The following is a 17,489-nucleotide window of genomic DNA, read 5'->3' as shown; positions in this document are numbered from 1 at the left end:
ATGTGTGTGATGTCCTTAGGTTAGTTAGGTTTAAGTTGTTCTAAGTCTAGGGGACTGATGACCTCAGATGTTAAGTCCCATAGTGCTCAGAGCCATTTGAACCAATAATAATAATAATAATAATAATAACAATAACAGTAATAATAACTTGTTTTCTACCTATCCACTCCCTATCCTCATCACCTAATTATGAGAAAAGAGCAGAATTTTACAAATTGCTTTATTTATAATCACTTTGCTCTCCCAAGTTGTACCGAACATTATTTGACCTAATTCTTTTCCTATATGACCTGACACAGAGGTATGTATATTGGAATTGACCATAATGTCACACTGTCCAAATCTGAAGGCAGGGTTGTCGATAAAGAACAACACATGAAAGCACGTTTAGTACTGATGCCAACATACTGCCAGAACAGGACAGAACTGACCTTGGTGGAGAGTGCAACTGTTTATACGAACATCAAATATTCCAGAATGGTGTTGTTTATACAAATATTGAATATTCCAGAATACACAAACATCACAAACATATTTCAAGAATCTTCCAGAAATGGTAACTACTAAATAACAAATAATTTCTGGTGATTGGGTTGGAACCAGTGACCAGCAGCACACCAGCCAATGACACTAACCACTGCATCACACTGCATGCACCACAGCTCGTGGCATTAGAGATGGATAAACTCGTTTATCCTTGGGAACTAGTTCACTGCTGATCGTTCTTTTTTGGGAATCGTTCATTTTTACTCGTTCACCGTTTATTTGTGCTTGGTATGTGGTTCTTATGAAAAACTGAAAACTAGTAGTGTAGGTGACTGAAGGATGGAGGGCACCAAGAGGGGGCACTTGCCTCTCCCCTGGAGTATAGAGTTTTTATTCATTACAGAATTTCTACACACTTTTAGAAGTAATTTCTGTGATTCTGCAGAACCTCTTGTTTAGCCAATTGTAGCTTTGTGTGGCTGATTGGCTGATCGCAGGGAAATAATATAGGGTGGCACACGGAAAACCGGCCCCGAGTACAGACTGCTCACCAATTACAGGCGATGTGTTGCCCGTTACGAGCAGATGCAACAAACAGACAAACATGTAATAATTAGGCCTGAAGAAGGCCTCATTGCAGCTGATTGCGGCAGCCTGGAGCTGGATCTTGTCCATGGCCCTCTGTATGGCTGTGCTGGCAGATCCTTATGTTCTGGTTATGTTGTCACAGCATCTCCTCTATGATGAGCATTAGAGGTAGCCCCCCTTTCATCATTGATTTGCATCTTTGGTCAATAGCAGGACTTCATTTTCTGCCCTCGTCTTCTTGATGAAGGATCATAATCCTCAGACGAGTGACAGAGGGTACAATATAGTCAAAAGTTATGCTTCAATAACTTTTATAATAGTCCAACATTCCACAGAAGTGTAAAACTCCATACATAGTCTACGGGGCTGTATCTCACTGGCCAGTGCTTTATGTTATAGTGGTCGTCATCTTTCTCCGGGGCGTCCAGGTTCTGTATGCAAGCCAGTTGCCTTGCTTCTTCTGTCCTGTTTCTGAGACGTTTCATGTAGTCATCATGAGTATCGACTAGTTGAAATGAGAAAAGTTTATCCATTGTTTTGAACTCATGGCTCTAGAGCAGAAAGAACAGTCTGAAAACTATAGTGTCTTGCTCCACTGTGTTTTATGCGAATATCATGATGGGAAGTATTGTACCCAAGTCATTCTGTGCAGTGTCAGTATACATTGAGAGCATGTCTGCCAACATCTTACTGACATGTTTTTTTAGGCCATTCATCTGTGGCTGGTAGGCAGTTATCCTGTAAGTGTTGTCACAATGTGAAATTGCCCTGATACTATTTTCAACTGGAAAGCTTTTCCACCATGAGAGATCATCACGTGGGGAGCACTGCACTGTAGAATGATGCCTTCTACCAGGAACTGTGCAATTACTGGAGCTTCAGGAGCCGCATTGTTTTGGTGACAACATTGTGGGTGAGGTAGACTGTGCTGACTATTATTCATTGACTCCCTTTTGGCAACTTAGGGAATCTCCCCAAGAGGTCACTTCCAATTTGGTAAAGTGGTGCTGCTGCATGCAGGATTAGTACCAGATGCCCCAGAAGTAATTGCAACACATGCATTCTTTACAGTGGCTCACATAGTGTGTAATGGATCAGTAGAGACTTGGTGAGTAATACCTGCATCTGATGTGGTCTCGAGTTCATAAATCCCAGATAAGTGTCATGCCGACATGATGTTGGAATATAATGGAAATACCTTGGGGGTGCTGGCCACAGATGAGCTGGGCGATGAGCATCAATTTCCACATTATGACAGTGTGTATACGACCTGGGAAATCCGGGAAAAACCCGTGAATTTTTTCATCCGGGAGACAACTCGGAAAAACCCGGACATTTTTCAGGATTCCAGGAATTTTTCATTGTTTTAGTTTTCAGTTACATTTTTGCAATTTTGACTGGTAAGAACCAATATTCTAACAAAGGATATTATTGTATCCTGCTACTGCAGAATAATACTTCAACAATAATACATAAACGAGAGAAAAAACGAAAATAACTTAAATTGCAAAGGAAATGCGCCATATGCAACAACGGCACACAGTGCTCATGCAAGGGCCTGCCAACAGCAAAATTTGTCAAAGGCTTTAGGAAGACTATGAAATAGCTTCATAACAACAAATTGCCTCCAATGAGCGTGAAGACACAACTGTTTACATTTGATTCGTTTTAGCAGTTACGAGCGGACTCATGCGCATGTACAGTTGAGTCGTGTTTGAGCAGTAGATTCTCCCGCTTCTGGCTACAGGAATGTGGCTATTGGCTGTGCAAGCAGTCGCAGCAAGCAGCTAGTTGCTACCAGGAAAAGGGGGCGCCAAATTCATATTTTGGAGGGGGAAAAAAAACTTGTTTCACAAAGTGCCTAGAATGCGGCGCACGTTTGTCTATTGATCATTTTGAAACGCTTCCCTGTTGGTTTTTGAACATATTTTTAAGTTGATTTCTGAATTAATCATAAGTTGATTTTTGAAAGCGTGTACAGTGTATGTGATGTCTCTGTCAGGAGAATCCTCGTCACATCTAGAAATAAACTTTCTGCAGACGAAAGAGGTCGGGGCGATACGAGCTGAGCGGAGTAAAGCCCAACGGATGAATGCCAATCGCTGTCTGATTATGTGGTAGATTGGGTTTGCGAATGATCAGCTTTGTTATAATTACTACTATTGAAATCCATAGATTCAGGTTACCAGAATGGAAATAAACGACTGACAGGAATAACAGGTGAGAAAGATTATATACTATCTTCTCGGTGAACTCAAGAAAATGAAATTTTGACAGAAAAGTTTTGACCAGGTCGCTACACTACTAAGGGCCAGTTGTACAGTTCCCGGCTAGCAGCCGCTTAAGTTCTATTTGGGAAGTAACACAGAAAACGTGTTGCACGAACATGTAATAACTCCTAACCGAAAAACAATTGCAGGATAACTGAACCTGTGATTCTGGTAGTGTTAGTGAAATTAATCGGCGAACAAATTTTGACAATGGTAGGAATAGCTGCAGAATTGGTGATGACAAGATGGTTTCTTAGAATGAGAAAGGAGAAGAAAAGGAGACATCACACACATTATGAAGAATAAGAAAATTCCAAATTTATATAAAAATTTCATAATTCTACTATTCAATCTTGTGCTCGAGAAACTGGTGCGTATGAGTGAAATGTGAAACTGTTTCCTAACATAAAGCTTTTTGCTTGTAGTAGGCCTAATAGGAATATGATATAGGTACTTTGTGGATTATATTCTGTCGTGTTTTAAAAATGGCCATTTGTGCCAAAACAGTCTCGTTTATTTGGTGTGTCTTACAAAATTGCTCCAATATCAGAAAGGCCTCTTTTGTTTTATGTAGCAGGCAGTGACAAAATAGATGTAATCAGATCGAGAAACCACACCAGGCTTGAGTATTATTTGTGTTAACAGCTTTTTCAGTATTAGATAACAACATTTTGATTTTTCATGTAGTGAATCGTTTGATGAGCTTTTGTGAGGTAATAGATTCTTTCGCAGAAAGGAAAGCATGCCATGTAAAGCTGAAGCAGGATTAGAGAGAAAAAATGCTAGGAGCTAAGGATTGAAGAAATGTGTACTTTCTCGCTTGTCTCTTTTCTTCGGTTTTGTGTGTCCTGTATTTAATTTTATGTCACACAAAACAGCAAGTTATTAGCTAATAGGCAATAAAGAGTGCAAATTTTCTGAAGAGTTCTTGTTCTCCCTATTAAAAATAATCCCATCCACTATTAATTGCGAGATTTTTTTTTTTTAGAGGGGCCTGCTGTCAAACCGTTTGACTGGAAGCAGGAGAGGCACCACAGGACATTTCACCTTCCACTGTCCTGAATATAGTTTGATGGCATCCAGTACAAAATATACACGTTTAAATTCCACAGAGCGAAATACAGTGATGAGTGATAGAAGAATGTTCTATGAAGAGGCGTGGCACTGCACTTCGGCACACTTGAGGCCAAATAATATGTCTTACATTTCCTCGAACACATGTTTTATGTTTCAGACTTTTCAGAAAGATGTGCACTACAAGATGAACATATTTTTGAAAATTCGATCTTTTTTAGTATTGATCCAGTTCGCAAATATTGTAGATCCGAGGCTAATGCACAGAGCAGTCTGAGTTATAGTGGGTAGTCTCCACGTGACCCGTGTTTACATTTAGCGATTTTGCTGTTTCCTCTTCGTTTACCCTCACGTCAAATGAAAACAAGACAGATGTCTGTGGCCAGGAGCTATGAAGTGAATTAAAATACATTCACGTAATTACGGAAGGCTAAAATATGTCATTAGTTTCAGATTTTATTTTATTTCCACCTTTCTGACTGTCAAGCATTAATCGCTTTGCAGAACAATGAAGTTATTTTTGTCGGTTTGCTAAAGTAATTTGACTTTTATAAACCTTTTCCGCAGAGGCAGTCAATGTATTTGAAAGGAAATGTTTGATTCCACAGTACTAGCAAGTTTCAGCTGTTCGTTGCATTTCAAGTGCACATTTTCATCTTCTAGCATCTATTGTGTTACGCCATAATAAAGAACCAAGCATGATATAATACAGTACTGATGCTCCAAGAAAATTTACATCCCGAAAACCACACTGAAAAGCTTAATATCAGGTCGAGGTATACTTGATTGGGAATATGGACATAAAATGTGCACTTAAAGCATGCACTTTAAATGTGCACATTTTAGTTATGGTTCGTGAAATTCCGATGCGCTTGGAATATCACCTGATGTCTTGTTTCTGTTATACATAATGTATGATCTTTCAATGTTTTATACGTATGTACATATGGTCTTCCTGCTTCATGGTAGCTGTGCAAGTGCGGTGACGCCTGTTATCTGCGCTCTCCGTCAACTGCTGAAACGAACTTATTTCTGACAGGTTGCAGGAAAATATTGCGAAATGTGGTTTGAAATTTGTTTCTTTCAAAGTAAATATCCTTTTACGTAAGTTGAACTATGTGCAAGAATGTACCATGAATTTCTTAAATCACAGAGCGTTTGACTCTCATGTAAAAAATAAGCTCTTTGATGATGAGCCATTTAGAAAAATTTCGAACAAATTTCGAACCCAGAAGATCAGACATTTGTCGTTATTAAAAATTTTACTGGCACATTTGTGTGATTCTTGAAGTGTAACACATGCATAAAAGATCAACATTATATGCGAAATCATAATTTTTCTTGCAGCTTATTAACCTTAGAGACCAATATTATATGTGAAAGCTTTTCTTTTCTTGTAGCAACACAATATAAACTATTAACTTTCCCTGTTGGTGTGTTCATGCTACGTAACAGTGATGTTGCTGTTGGCTGACTACATCAAGTGTCCTATGCTCTGAGTATCCGCTGTCATCAGCTGCCGAGATCACATGACATGAGCTATGACTGGCTTACAGAAATGCATCGCAATCTCTATTTCAATGATTCGGAAAGTAACATGCGGTGTTTGGTGGAATTCCAATGTATACTTTCGTAATACGAAAATATGCAACATACATGTTGCTGCACACAAGACATTTCCAAAACACGTCTTTCTCTCTGAGTTTCATTTTCTAAAGCGCCAGGAAATTCTACGCCCATGTGTAAAACCTAAACCATTCAAAGTATTGATAAGGGAAAATATACTGTCACTTAACATGGGAAAAGCGTGTATTCACCCAGGAGAAAGTGTATTTTTAACCGGGAAATCTGGGAAAAATCTGGGAATTTTTCTTCCTTGTTCACGTATACACCCTGTATCAGATCGTAGTTCCTCTCATTGTTGGTATCCTTTGGCTGGACCTTCCCTCTTTTCAGCAGCATTGTCATCTAATGCAGCAATTAATGAGATTTCACTCGTGCTGCTGTGTTCTGCCAAAGAATTCCTTGAGTGGCAGCCAGCATTATTCTGTTTGTGTCCATATTTTTGTAGCAATGTGATGTCATACTCCTGAACCCTCGGTGTCTGTTTTGCCAGTTGACCCGATGGATTCTTTGGGCTGGGTAGCCAGTATAGAGAATGGTGATCTGTCTAAATAGTGAAGTGTTTGCCAAATAAATAGGGCCAGAACTTGTTTATCGCCCAAACACCTCCAAGGCACTCCAACTCAGTAGCTCTTCTTGAACTTGGAGGATACTCTGGCCGCATGAACTATCACCTTTCCAGCACCTTCCTGCATTTGTACTAGAACTGCCCCTATCCCACAACACATTTCAACACATTTGTCAGTTGGCTTTGATATTCTTCAGATGTCTTTAAAAAAATGGCATTATCATCCAAATAGCAAAGTCCAATTTAGGTGTCAAATCAGGTTGTCCATTGTATTTTTGAAGATGGCTGGAGCATTTCATAGTTCAAGTGGCATAACTTTGAACTCATAGAGGCTATTCATAGTTACGAAAGTAGTCATTTCCCAGTCAGCCTTGTCAATCTCGATTTGCCAATAGCCTGTCTGTGTGTGCGTTGTTGAAAAATACTTTACCCCTTCCAAGCAGCCCATGGTGCAGTCAGTGCACGGCAGTAGAAACAGAAGTCTCTCTTCGTGATTTTGTTCAGTCGTCATTGGTAGGCAACTCAGAAACACCTTGTGCTGTCCTTCTTCACAAGGACAACAGGAGAGTAACAAGGACTCTCTGAAGTGTTAATGATGTCATCTTTCACCATGTTTTCCTTTTACTCCTGAATTATCCATTTTTCAGCCAACAACACTGTATGAGCATTGGCTATTGGTGGCTGATGCCCAGTGTTAATACCGAGTGAGGTGGCAAAGTTGCTAGCACACTGGATTTCCATTCGGGAGGACAATGGTTCAATCCTGTGTCCGGCCATCCTGATTTAGGTTTTCTGTGATTTCCTTAAATCGCTCCAGGCAAATTCTGGGATGGTTCCTTTGAAAGGGCACGGCCGACTTCCTTCCCTGATCCGATTAGACCGATGACCTCGCTGTCTGGTCTCCTCCCCCAAACAACCCAACCCCCAGTGTTAATATGATGTTTTATCATGGACTGCTTGGCCTGTCTTTCCTTCACTCTGGATTTGAAAGCTTCTGAAATTGACACAAAATAGCTATTACTTGCCGATGTTGATCCTCTGTCAAGCCAAATTCTATTGGCAGTTAAATAATAGCTTCCTCCCCTGTGTTGCCTGTAGTTGTAGTGTAGCAGGATTCTTTGTTGATGACTCTAAGCTGCCCTCCCTGGATTGTTTCAGCTGTTCATGTGCACACACCTTTAGGGATGAATGGTGGCTGCTCGTGACAGTGAGGGATCCAAAGTTCTCCTTGACCCTCCACTATGTTTATGATCATTGCCGGCATGTAGATTTGTTTTGTGAGCCTGAGTAGCTTTTTACAATGAACAAAAACTTCACATCATATTTGCCATTGACTGTCGAAATTATTTGTTTCACAATTACAGTTTCAACTTTTGGGCCATTTCAAGTGTTACTGCAAAAGATTTTGCTTCAGCACATGACAGACTAAAATCCTCCGATAGGCCTACATGTCATCATCAGAAATAGCCTTGTGAAATAAATAATTTCTACAGTCAGTGATATCCTTCAAGAAATTCTACATGACTGTGAGCCCCAACCATGAGAAGTTAATCAAAAACTTCACAGTTTAACTGTGCATCTTGACTGATGACTGGAACTTGTCTTGTTGATGACAAAGGGATAACAATGTCTTCAATAGCCAACAACTGCCCAGAGCAATCTTTTTTATGTATGCTTGTTAGAATATCTTTGTCAGTTTGGAGATCTGATCTTTCACAGTCTATGAATGGTTGTGGTGACTGCAAGAAGTCCTACCCAAGAATAATGATATGACTACATTCTGGTGGAATGACAAGGGTCAAACCTCTCTTCTTCACCATTCTCAGTTACTTCTGAACTATGTGGTCAGCATTCATGGTGGATATGTCTTTTGAACTCGGTCCAAGATTTCTGGCTGCCATACACTGTTGTGTCTCTACTTTTACTGTTTCGCACATGAGAGAAGTGAGGTCATGGTGGTCTTCCGCAACTGCCTTGAGGACCAAGGAACCACATTCAGGAGTCGACCGTACCAGTTTCACCTGACTCTTTTCTTTGTGATACATTTCCTTAGTCCACTGGCACCACGTGATAAGTTGTTCTGTTGTTTTGACATCCTCTATCAGAGAAGCTTGGTGCGTGTCTTCTGCGACTCCTTTTCTCTTAAGTGAGGAAACATTCTGTACGTGTGACTGTGTCGTTTTGCAATAGCAATGGGCCTTGTTGTTTGGTTGTTCTTCTGTTAAGCAGACCTACTGTTGATTGTCACCAATTGTTTTCCTCAGTTCAACCTGAAATTTGCCGCAGCTATTGAGCTTCTTTTCGTTGTTCTCAAACCATTGCTGGGCTGTGTCATACAAATAAAAGTATACATATACCAGACACGTCATATCATCCCACTTGTTATATTTGGTGACTTGGTCAGATCCTGTTATCCATTTCATCAGATCCTGACCAGTATCCCTGGAAAACACTGATTGATGCCTGATTTTCAGCTGACATCTGCTGTTTTGGATTCCATTCATTTCCTGAATGTACAGATCTTAGGAACGATGTGCTGCTTGTATTCCAATTCCTGTCCATGTAGGTGACTGCTTTTACATTGCCTAACTGGAGTCTTGGTGATGTAAATGTTGTGAAGCACCTGGCACCTCCACCAAACAATGCTATGTCGAAATCTCAATTGAGTCCAAGTCCAAAGGCAGGGTTGTCAATGAAATACAACACGTAGACTGAAAGAAATTTTATTACTGACATCAACATACAGCCAAAACGGAACTGATGTGGATGGGGAGTGCAGTTTTTTTATACAAGTGTTATATGTTCCAGAATGCTATAATGGCAATCAAAAAGTTCCAATTTGAAGATGTTGCTGCAGCTTGTATGCAATGTAATGATTTTCTTATGCCGGTATATAAGCACCAATATGTAGGCACTGGATTAGTGTTGCTTTTGTGTCTTTCCGCAATGTGTACAGTAAATGGGGAAATATGAACTATGACAAGGAGGACTAATATGCTATTATTTCTTCCTTGGCTGCTGAAGGACAAACACCAGTGACATTCATTGGAGAATGAAAAATGCGTATGGGACAGCTTGTCTGTCAAAAACCACCAATTTCTGTGCTGGTTTCAGTTTGACACAAAACAGTGGTTGATATTCATCTCTTACACCAGCTCAAGTGGTAGACACTTGGGCACTTGTCCTATAGTCTTAGTCTCTCCTCATGTGACTATCTCCTTATCCCTTAAAAAAGTATTTGAATGATCGACAGTTCCTGTCAGTTTGTGATGTGCAGCAAGCACAGATTTCTTCATGTAACAGGATGCGCTGTTTTACCAAACAGGTGTCTTTGACCTGGTGCTTTAGTGAGATGATTGCCTCAGTGCTGACAGTGATTTTGCCTGATTGGCATAGTAATGCTGGATTGCACAGCCTTGAAACAGAAACTTTTTGATCACCCATTATAGTATTTATACATAAACTGGATTTTCCACCTATAGAACCACAATATATTTCAAGAATCTCCCAGAAAAGATAACTCTAAAATAATAAATAATTGCTGGTAGTTGTGTTTGAACTGGCGATGTGCAGTATGCCAGCTGGCAACACTTATCACTGCATGCACAAGAACTGATGGCAATATTTCTTTGTACATACAAAACAATAATGTATGCTCTGTTGGTTGTGCATGTCAGTGTCACACTTTATATGTGACTGGCTGCATAAGCTGATTCCTAGGTCAGACAGGGGTAAGTGAATCATGCCTCTGAGGGAATTGTGATTTACTTATCCAACAATTGTTAATGCTCTGATTATTGTTAGAATGTTGCTTACATGCCAACTGAAGGGCTTTCTTCAATAGTGTTATCAAATTATAGATGTTATAGGGGGAGAGGAGTTGATTGCTCTTGAACATATCAGCATACGGATTTGAGATGTGCTCCCCTTTTATGTACTGTGTATGAGTGATGCCCTCTAAAATATAAAAGTGCACCTATACAGCATGAAATGCTACACTATGATAGTGTGTAAAAAATTCATATACTAGCTTTGTAGCATTCTTTTCATCTTATTATCAGGTTGGTGCACAAAAACAATGGATTCTGAAATGGCAATAGTTGGATGTTACCAAATTACAACAAAGCACCTATATTTTCATTGGGAGTTTTGGATTTACTAAAATGGTCAGAGGCACTTAGGAGCACCAACAAACATTTGTACCTGACACATTACGACAGTTATGACTGCAGTGATCATTGAAAAAAACTGTAATCTGTAGCGTGGCTTTAGAAGATAAACTCTGTAAAGAAATGTTAGCAAGTACACAATGTGAAAAACAGTAGGGCTAGTGAACTTTCCTCCTAATTTTTAATGGGATACCAGTGATATTGAGCTACATTTTTATAACAGTGACTCCTCAGCATTTTCAAGAATATGGAAGAGTGTGCACAACTGATTCCTCAGGAGCTTGATGAATAATTTTTTATCTGTCACCTGGAAGAGTTGCTTCTCTGTTATTCTGATATAAGAAAATAAAAATATAATTACACACAAAGCACTGTCACAAATTTAAAAAAAGGTTTTTATTAATTGTCACTATCCTGTTCATTACCTTTGTAATGGTGATTAGTGAATGCTGCAAGTATTATTTGGTATTCATTGTTGCAAACTGGTGAAAGAATGAATGCTGGAAGATATTGCATCCCATTTACTGGGCTGCAAGGCATAAAGACTAAGCCAGAAATGGTCTTTTACTGTGCAGAAACTACATATTATTGAGACTCATGTGCTGACAAACTGTTTAGGCATATGGACAGTTTGTAGACAGGGAAAACCTTTTCATTAAAGCCACCCATGATATTGTTTTAGAATAGCATTTCACCCAGAAATATTTAAAATTTGTGACAGTGTTGCACTAGTGCCTCATAAGGATAAGTGAATAGCATCGTCTCATGCAAATGTGGATTTATTATTTTCATCAAATTATTGTAGTTTCAAAGTGCACCACAGAACCCTACATTTCATGTGCAGCATCCTAATACACTTTAATCAATATTCATGTTGTAATATGGTGCATTGTGAGATGTGAATGTGATATTTGTACATATTCTTCCTGGTATGCCATAATGGCTAACAAATCTGCAGTGTAGTTGAAATAAATGTTTGTCTGGCATACCTTTAGTTGGGGGATAATATTATGAAATATGCTTTGATATACATTATTTTATTTATTAACTTTGTGTGATATTGTAAAAACAGGATATTTTGAAATATCCAACTGTTAGTTATATCAGTTAATTTGTTTATAATATATTCAGACAAATATCCCTTTCAAGTGTCATGGTTTTTGCTCACATGGGGTTTTATCACATAGCCTTTGGAATTACACACTTTGATTTAGCTTACATTAATATAAAATTATTACATTTTCATTTCTTTACTTGCAGTCAAAGCCAGAAACTCCAACAAAAGGGAAAAAACGATCAACGATAGAGGTTGAGAATGAAGAAGAGAAGGAAGTTTCACTATTCAAGCGCAAAAGAAATGATAGGGCAGATGTAAGTAGTATTCGTAAGAACATCAAGACTTCCAACTTTTTTGTTGGTTAGTTGTTAAATTTTAAGTAAAGTGAATGTTAATTGTTATGTGACTGAAAAGTTTTTCATGGCTGTCTGCTGGATTCAGTTATTGGCCCTACATTAATTTTTGACAGTGAGATTTGCTGCCAACTTATGTTGACTGCAGATGAATGCTAAGCTAAACTGACACAGTTTGGTGTCCCAGTCCAGGATTCAGCTGCAGTCACCTGAAAATGGCATCAAATCAATGCAGTAAAACAACCTGGTAGAATTTGATTTAGATAATTTGTATCACTGAAGCTGTACTTTATGCAAATTTTTTAGTCATGAAACTGTACTCTGTTTAAGAAGATGGCTTATTATCTTTTTTATGGACTTCATATCTTCCTTTCTTTTTTTACATAGCCAACAGATATCTTATTATTCCATTTCACTTAACACCCATCCCCACTTCCACCTCGTACTTTCTTCTCACTAACTACTCCTCTGAATCTTTCACATGTAGTGTCACAAATCAGTTATTTGATTTTCATATGTTTTGAGTAACACACGTCATCTTTTCTGTTTTTATCTGCCACTCTATCTCCTCGAAATTTCCTCCCACCTTTGCCAAAAGCAAAGGGTGTATTTTTTCCTACAACTTCATGGCAGTGCTTTGTATGAGGTAAGTTGTCTTTCATATTTCACATGGATTATTTACAGCTGCCATAGGCAAAGAAAATGGTTATAAAAATCTCTAATGATTTTGAGTCTGAAAACAATTGTTTATGGGCAATAATGTGAGGGCTTTCATTCACTTGATCATGGTAGTGGAAAATGTATAACTAGAATCTATCTGCTTAGTTGAACAGTAACATATTTTCTACCATACAGTGGGTTCTGGTTCGATTACAGACAAGTTGGAGATTTTCTCTACTTGTGGACTGGGTATTGTGTTGTCCTCCTCATCCTTTCATCATCATCCCCGACACACAAGCTGCCCAATGTGGCGTCACCTGAAATAAGACCTCGACCTGGCATCTAAACTTCGCCGGATGGAGCCTCCCAGCCAACAGTGCCATATGATCATTTCATTTTCATATAAAAGTAGAAGCGATTTTCAGTAAAAGAAGTTTTAATGTTTAGTTATTTATAAGAGTGGCTTGAAAACCAACTTCCATCTTTATCTTACTAGGTTGGAAATATGGATGTGTGTATTTGTTCATTCCTCATTCCAAGACGACATATGAGCATTATTTGCTATAAACGAAGATCTTGCCAGCTGTGAGACACTGACACCAATAGCTTTTTTCACCACAGTGTGTGGAGAGAATGGAATGGGTGGAATTATTCTTTACCCTTTGTGTCACTTGTTCTGCAGTGAGTGCACTGACATCTGCACTGAACATGTGAATGGATAACTATCTGTTGACAACTATGTACTTATAGCAAGAGCAGGCATTGCCCGCTGGGGGAGCGACTTTTAAAACTAAGTTTATGAAAACAGTTACAAGTCGCACTTTGTATTTTTTATTTACTGGTTTTACTCTTCAAATGAAAAAAAGCATTATTGGAATATACACTCTAAAAGATACAAATTGAGATAATATAGAAAACTCACATTGACATTATGTAAAGTACATATTCTATTTCCAGTATGGTGACTTACGTTTAAAGTTGGCTGACAGCATTAAAGATTGTGTTTAAAGTTGGCTGGCAGCTCTATAAATTAAACTGGCTGTGCTGTAGTGTTTAAACTTACATTTAAAGTGTGTTTAAAGTACAGCAGTAAATGATGATAAATGATGAAACTGACAGCGCCAAAAATGAAACTGACTGTACAACAGTACTGGTAACATCCATGGTATTGTGTATCCAAAAATAATTTACAACTAAAGAAAATGAAATTTACATTTTAGTTTCCTCTTTTATGGGTGTGTTTATAGCATGTCATATCTGTACATATCTGTTTATCTTTCAAGAAATGCAAGTACATCTGTAAAAATTAAAATGTATTTCGAAATACATTATAAAAATACATATTTTAAAATATCTTTACAAAAATGCATTCGGAACTACCATTTTTAAAAATTATTCTGGTAAGATAATAGACAGGTATTATATTTTGGTTGCTTATAAACATCACTTCATCAATTAACCCATAGAATCCATGTAAATTACATTTGCTTTCTTCATTTGATAAATTTTGTGGGGTTCTCTTCTTGTCTAAAAAAAAATTTCCAATTCTTCCAAAACATGTAACAGAGGATCTTTATCTGCAGTGTGGATTAATTTCATACTGTCTTGAAACTCACCTAATGTATGTTTACTTGTTCTCAAATGCACCCAAAAATTAAGTTCTCAGTTGAAGATGAAACTGATAGTAGCATCAATGTTCTCAATTTGTCAGTTAGTATATCGAATGGGATACATATTTTTAAAGTTTACAGGAAGGCTACATATTCAGCTAGAGTTATTGGGAGTAATTCAAATTATCTAATCCAGCACAAAAAGCCTATTTCTATTCAGCTTTATACAGACTATTACAGTTACCACTCACAGATAATGACAGAGCAACAGAATTACAACCAAAAGTATGGCATTAAGGAACAATTACCAAGAATGTGATGTAACGATATTGTACCACACTACACAGAAAATTGTTAAATGAAAGAAAAACAATAGTATAGGCAAGCCAGTAGAAAAGGAAAGGTATATTACACTCACAAAGGTCATGTAACAGATATGTTTCCCAAGATAGAAAGTTTAAGTAACATTTTGAAGCAGCAGCTCCCTTAGACATGCTCTAATACACAAAGAGAATATATGTAAGGACAAATACAGTAATTTAAGAATATATGAAATGAGTTGCCAGAATTGTCAGAGCATGTACATTGGCCAGACTGGAAGGGTGTTCAAAATACGTTTTAAAGAACATTGCAGTTTAAATTCAAATCATACAGCATTTGACGAACATTTCAGAACAACTAAACATACATTGGATGAGATCCAAGCTAGCATGAATGTTATCCACATCAAGAAAAAGGTCCTCTGTTAAATGTCTTTCTAAGGTGCTGCCATCATGGACTGTGCGGCAGGTCCCGGTGGAGGTTCGAGTCCTCCTCGTGTGTGTGTGTGTGTGTGTGTGTGTGTGTGTGTGTGTGTGTGTGTGTGTGTGTGTTTGTCCTTAGGACAATTTAGGTTAAGTAGTATGTAAGCTTAGGGACTGATGACCTTAGCAGTTAAGTCCCATAAGATCTCTCACACATTTGAACATTTTTTTAAATGTTTTGGAAGAGATGGACATTTTCGTAGGAAAGAAGAAAAACCATAAAATTTATTAAACGAACAAAGTGAATTTAATTTGCATGGATTCTTCCAGTTATTTGATGAAATGCTGTAGATAATCAACCAAAATATAATACCTGCCGTATTATCCTAACAGAAATATTTTTAGAAATGGTAGTTCGGAATGAATTTTTGTAAAGAAATTTTTAAATATTTTTTTATAATGTATGTTGAAAGACATTTTAATTTTTACAGATGTACTTGTATTTTTTGAAAGCTAAGCAGATATGTACAGATATGACATGTCTATACACAGGCCTGTAAAAGAGGCAACAAAAATGTAAATTTTGTGAATTATGTTTGGATACACGATACCATGGACGTTAAAAGTACTGTTGTACAGTCAATTTCGTCTTTGACACTGTCAGGGTCATCATTTACTACTGTACTTTATACACACTTTAAATATAAGTTTAAGTACTATAGTACAGCCAGTTTAATATATAGAGCTGCCAGTCAACTTTAAACATAAGTCACCATACTGGAAATAGAACATATACATTATGTAATGTCAATGTAAGTTTTCCTTATTATCTCAATTTGTATCTGTTACAGTGTATATTCTCATAATGCTCTTGTTCATTTGAAGAGCGAAACCAGTGAATAAAAATACAAAGTGTGACTGTTTTCAGAAACTATATCATGTACTTGTCGTAAAAGTGCATGGTACAGACAGAATAATTTCATGTGTAAGAACAGCACAGGTATCTTTGAGTAATAGTGCGTGATGGTGTGATGGTATGCTTTTCGTGAGTTTTATACCAAGTAAGTGCAAAGATTTTGGCTTAGGAAATTAATGTGCAGGGTTGTAGGCTGTGCCTGTTTCAACCACAGTATGATCGTGTAGTAGTTAAAGCTGCTGAGCATTGACATATTAGGTCGAGGTCCGAGAACTGGTATTCAGTTTGGATTTTTCTGGAGTTGGAAGGTGTGGAGTGCATTTGTCTCAATATTGTTACTCCCGGTGAAAAGCTGCACAGCTAAATAAACAGGGGAGTTGACATGTAAGAAGTAGTATTAAATTGAAAGCCTTGGAGCTAACTGTAAACCACATAGTGTGTATTTATTTATGCAGATTGTCACAGGGCGTGTGGGAGTTTAATTCTGTTTGTGAGTTTTGAAATAAAAAGATATCAGTGTACTGGGATCAAATGAATATGACTTAGGATATTGAGGTGTCGTCCCCCCCCCCCCCCCCCCCAAAAAAAAAAAAAACCTATGACAGTAATTGGATACTGTTTGTAAATGTATCCTACATCTTCTGTGGCAGGGGAGTTTGAAAGTGTTTGATCACCTTCCACATAGAGACTTGCTCTCACTTCCACTAGTTACCAAACTTAAAAGATTGTTTGTATAACAGCACTTTTCACAATGATGAGCAAAAGAAAAATGACATGGAGTGGCTGCAGTTACAGGTGTCAAAATTTCATATGTGTTATTGAGTGGGAATGTCACTTTTGTATCAGAAAATCAAACAGTAGAATATCCAGGATGGAATAATGACAATAGTATGAAAAGGATAGATTGCTACTCACCATATAGTGAAGGTATTGAGTCTCGGACAGGCACAACAAGAAGGCTTCTAAACAAGTAAGCATTTGGCCAAAAGGTTTTCTTCTGTATTAGACAACATACTCACACACATTCACACAGATGCAACTCATACACAGTGCAGTCTGGCCTCAACAGCCAGAGAGACAGTGGTCATGTGTGCACGAGTTGCATTTGCATGAATGTGTGTGTGTGTGTGTGTGTGTGTGTGTGTGTGTATGTATGTTGTCAAATTCAGGAAAATCTTTTGGCCGAAAGCGTACTTGTTTAGCAGTTTCTTTGTTGTGCCTATCTGTGACTCTACATATTTTATATGGCAAAACTATTCAAAATATAAAATAAGTTAATGGAGCTTATATTCCAAAGAGGTTTCATTTCTCGAAATGTTTATGGTATTTGTGTTAATGATAATGTAAGGGTGACACAAGTTGAGGATCATTC

General features: G+C 37.9%; 1 protein-coding gene across 9 annotated transcripts in view; it reads left to right on the top strand.

The window, feature by feature from the left end:
• LOC126298725 (uncharacterized) overlaps positions 1–17,489 on the top strand; it is a 168,042-nt gene that overhangs the window by 66,003 nt on the left and 84,550 nt on the right. For all 9 annotated transcript variants that reach the window (XM_049990160.1, XM_049990162.1, XM_049990157.1 and 6 more), the window contains one exon: positions 12,039–12,149. In XM_049990160.1, coding sequence (XP_049846117.1) covers positions 12,039–12,149 — 111 coding nt within the window. The remainder of the gene's footprint in view (positions 1–12,038; positions 12,150–17,489) is intronic.

The sequence above is a fragment of the Schistocerca gregaria genome, chromosome X, assembly GCF_023897955.1.
Source record: "Schistocerca gregaria isolate iqSchGreg1 chromosome X, iqSchGreg1.2, whole genome shotgun sequence".
NCBI lineage: Eukaryota > Metazoa > Arthropoda > Insecta > Orthoptera > Acrididae > Schistocerca > Schistocerca gregaria.
The sequence above is the reverse complement of the archived record's forward strand: the minus strand, read 5'-3'. Positions and strand labels throughout refer to the sequence as shown.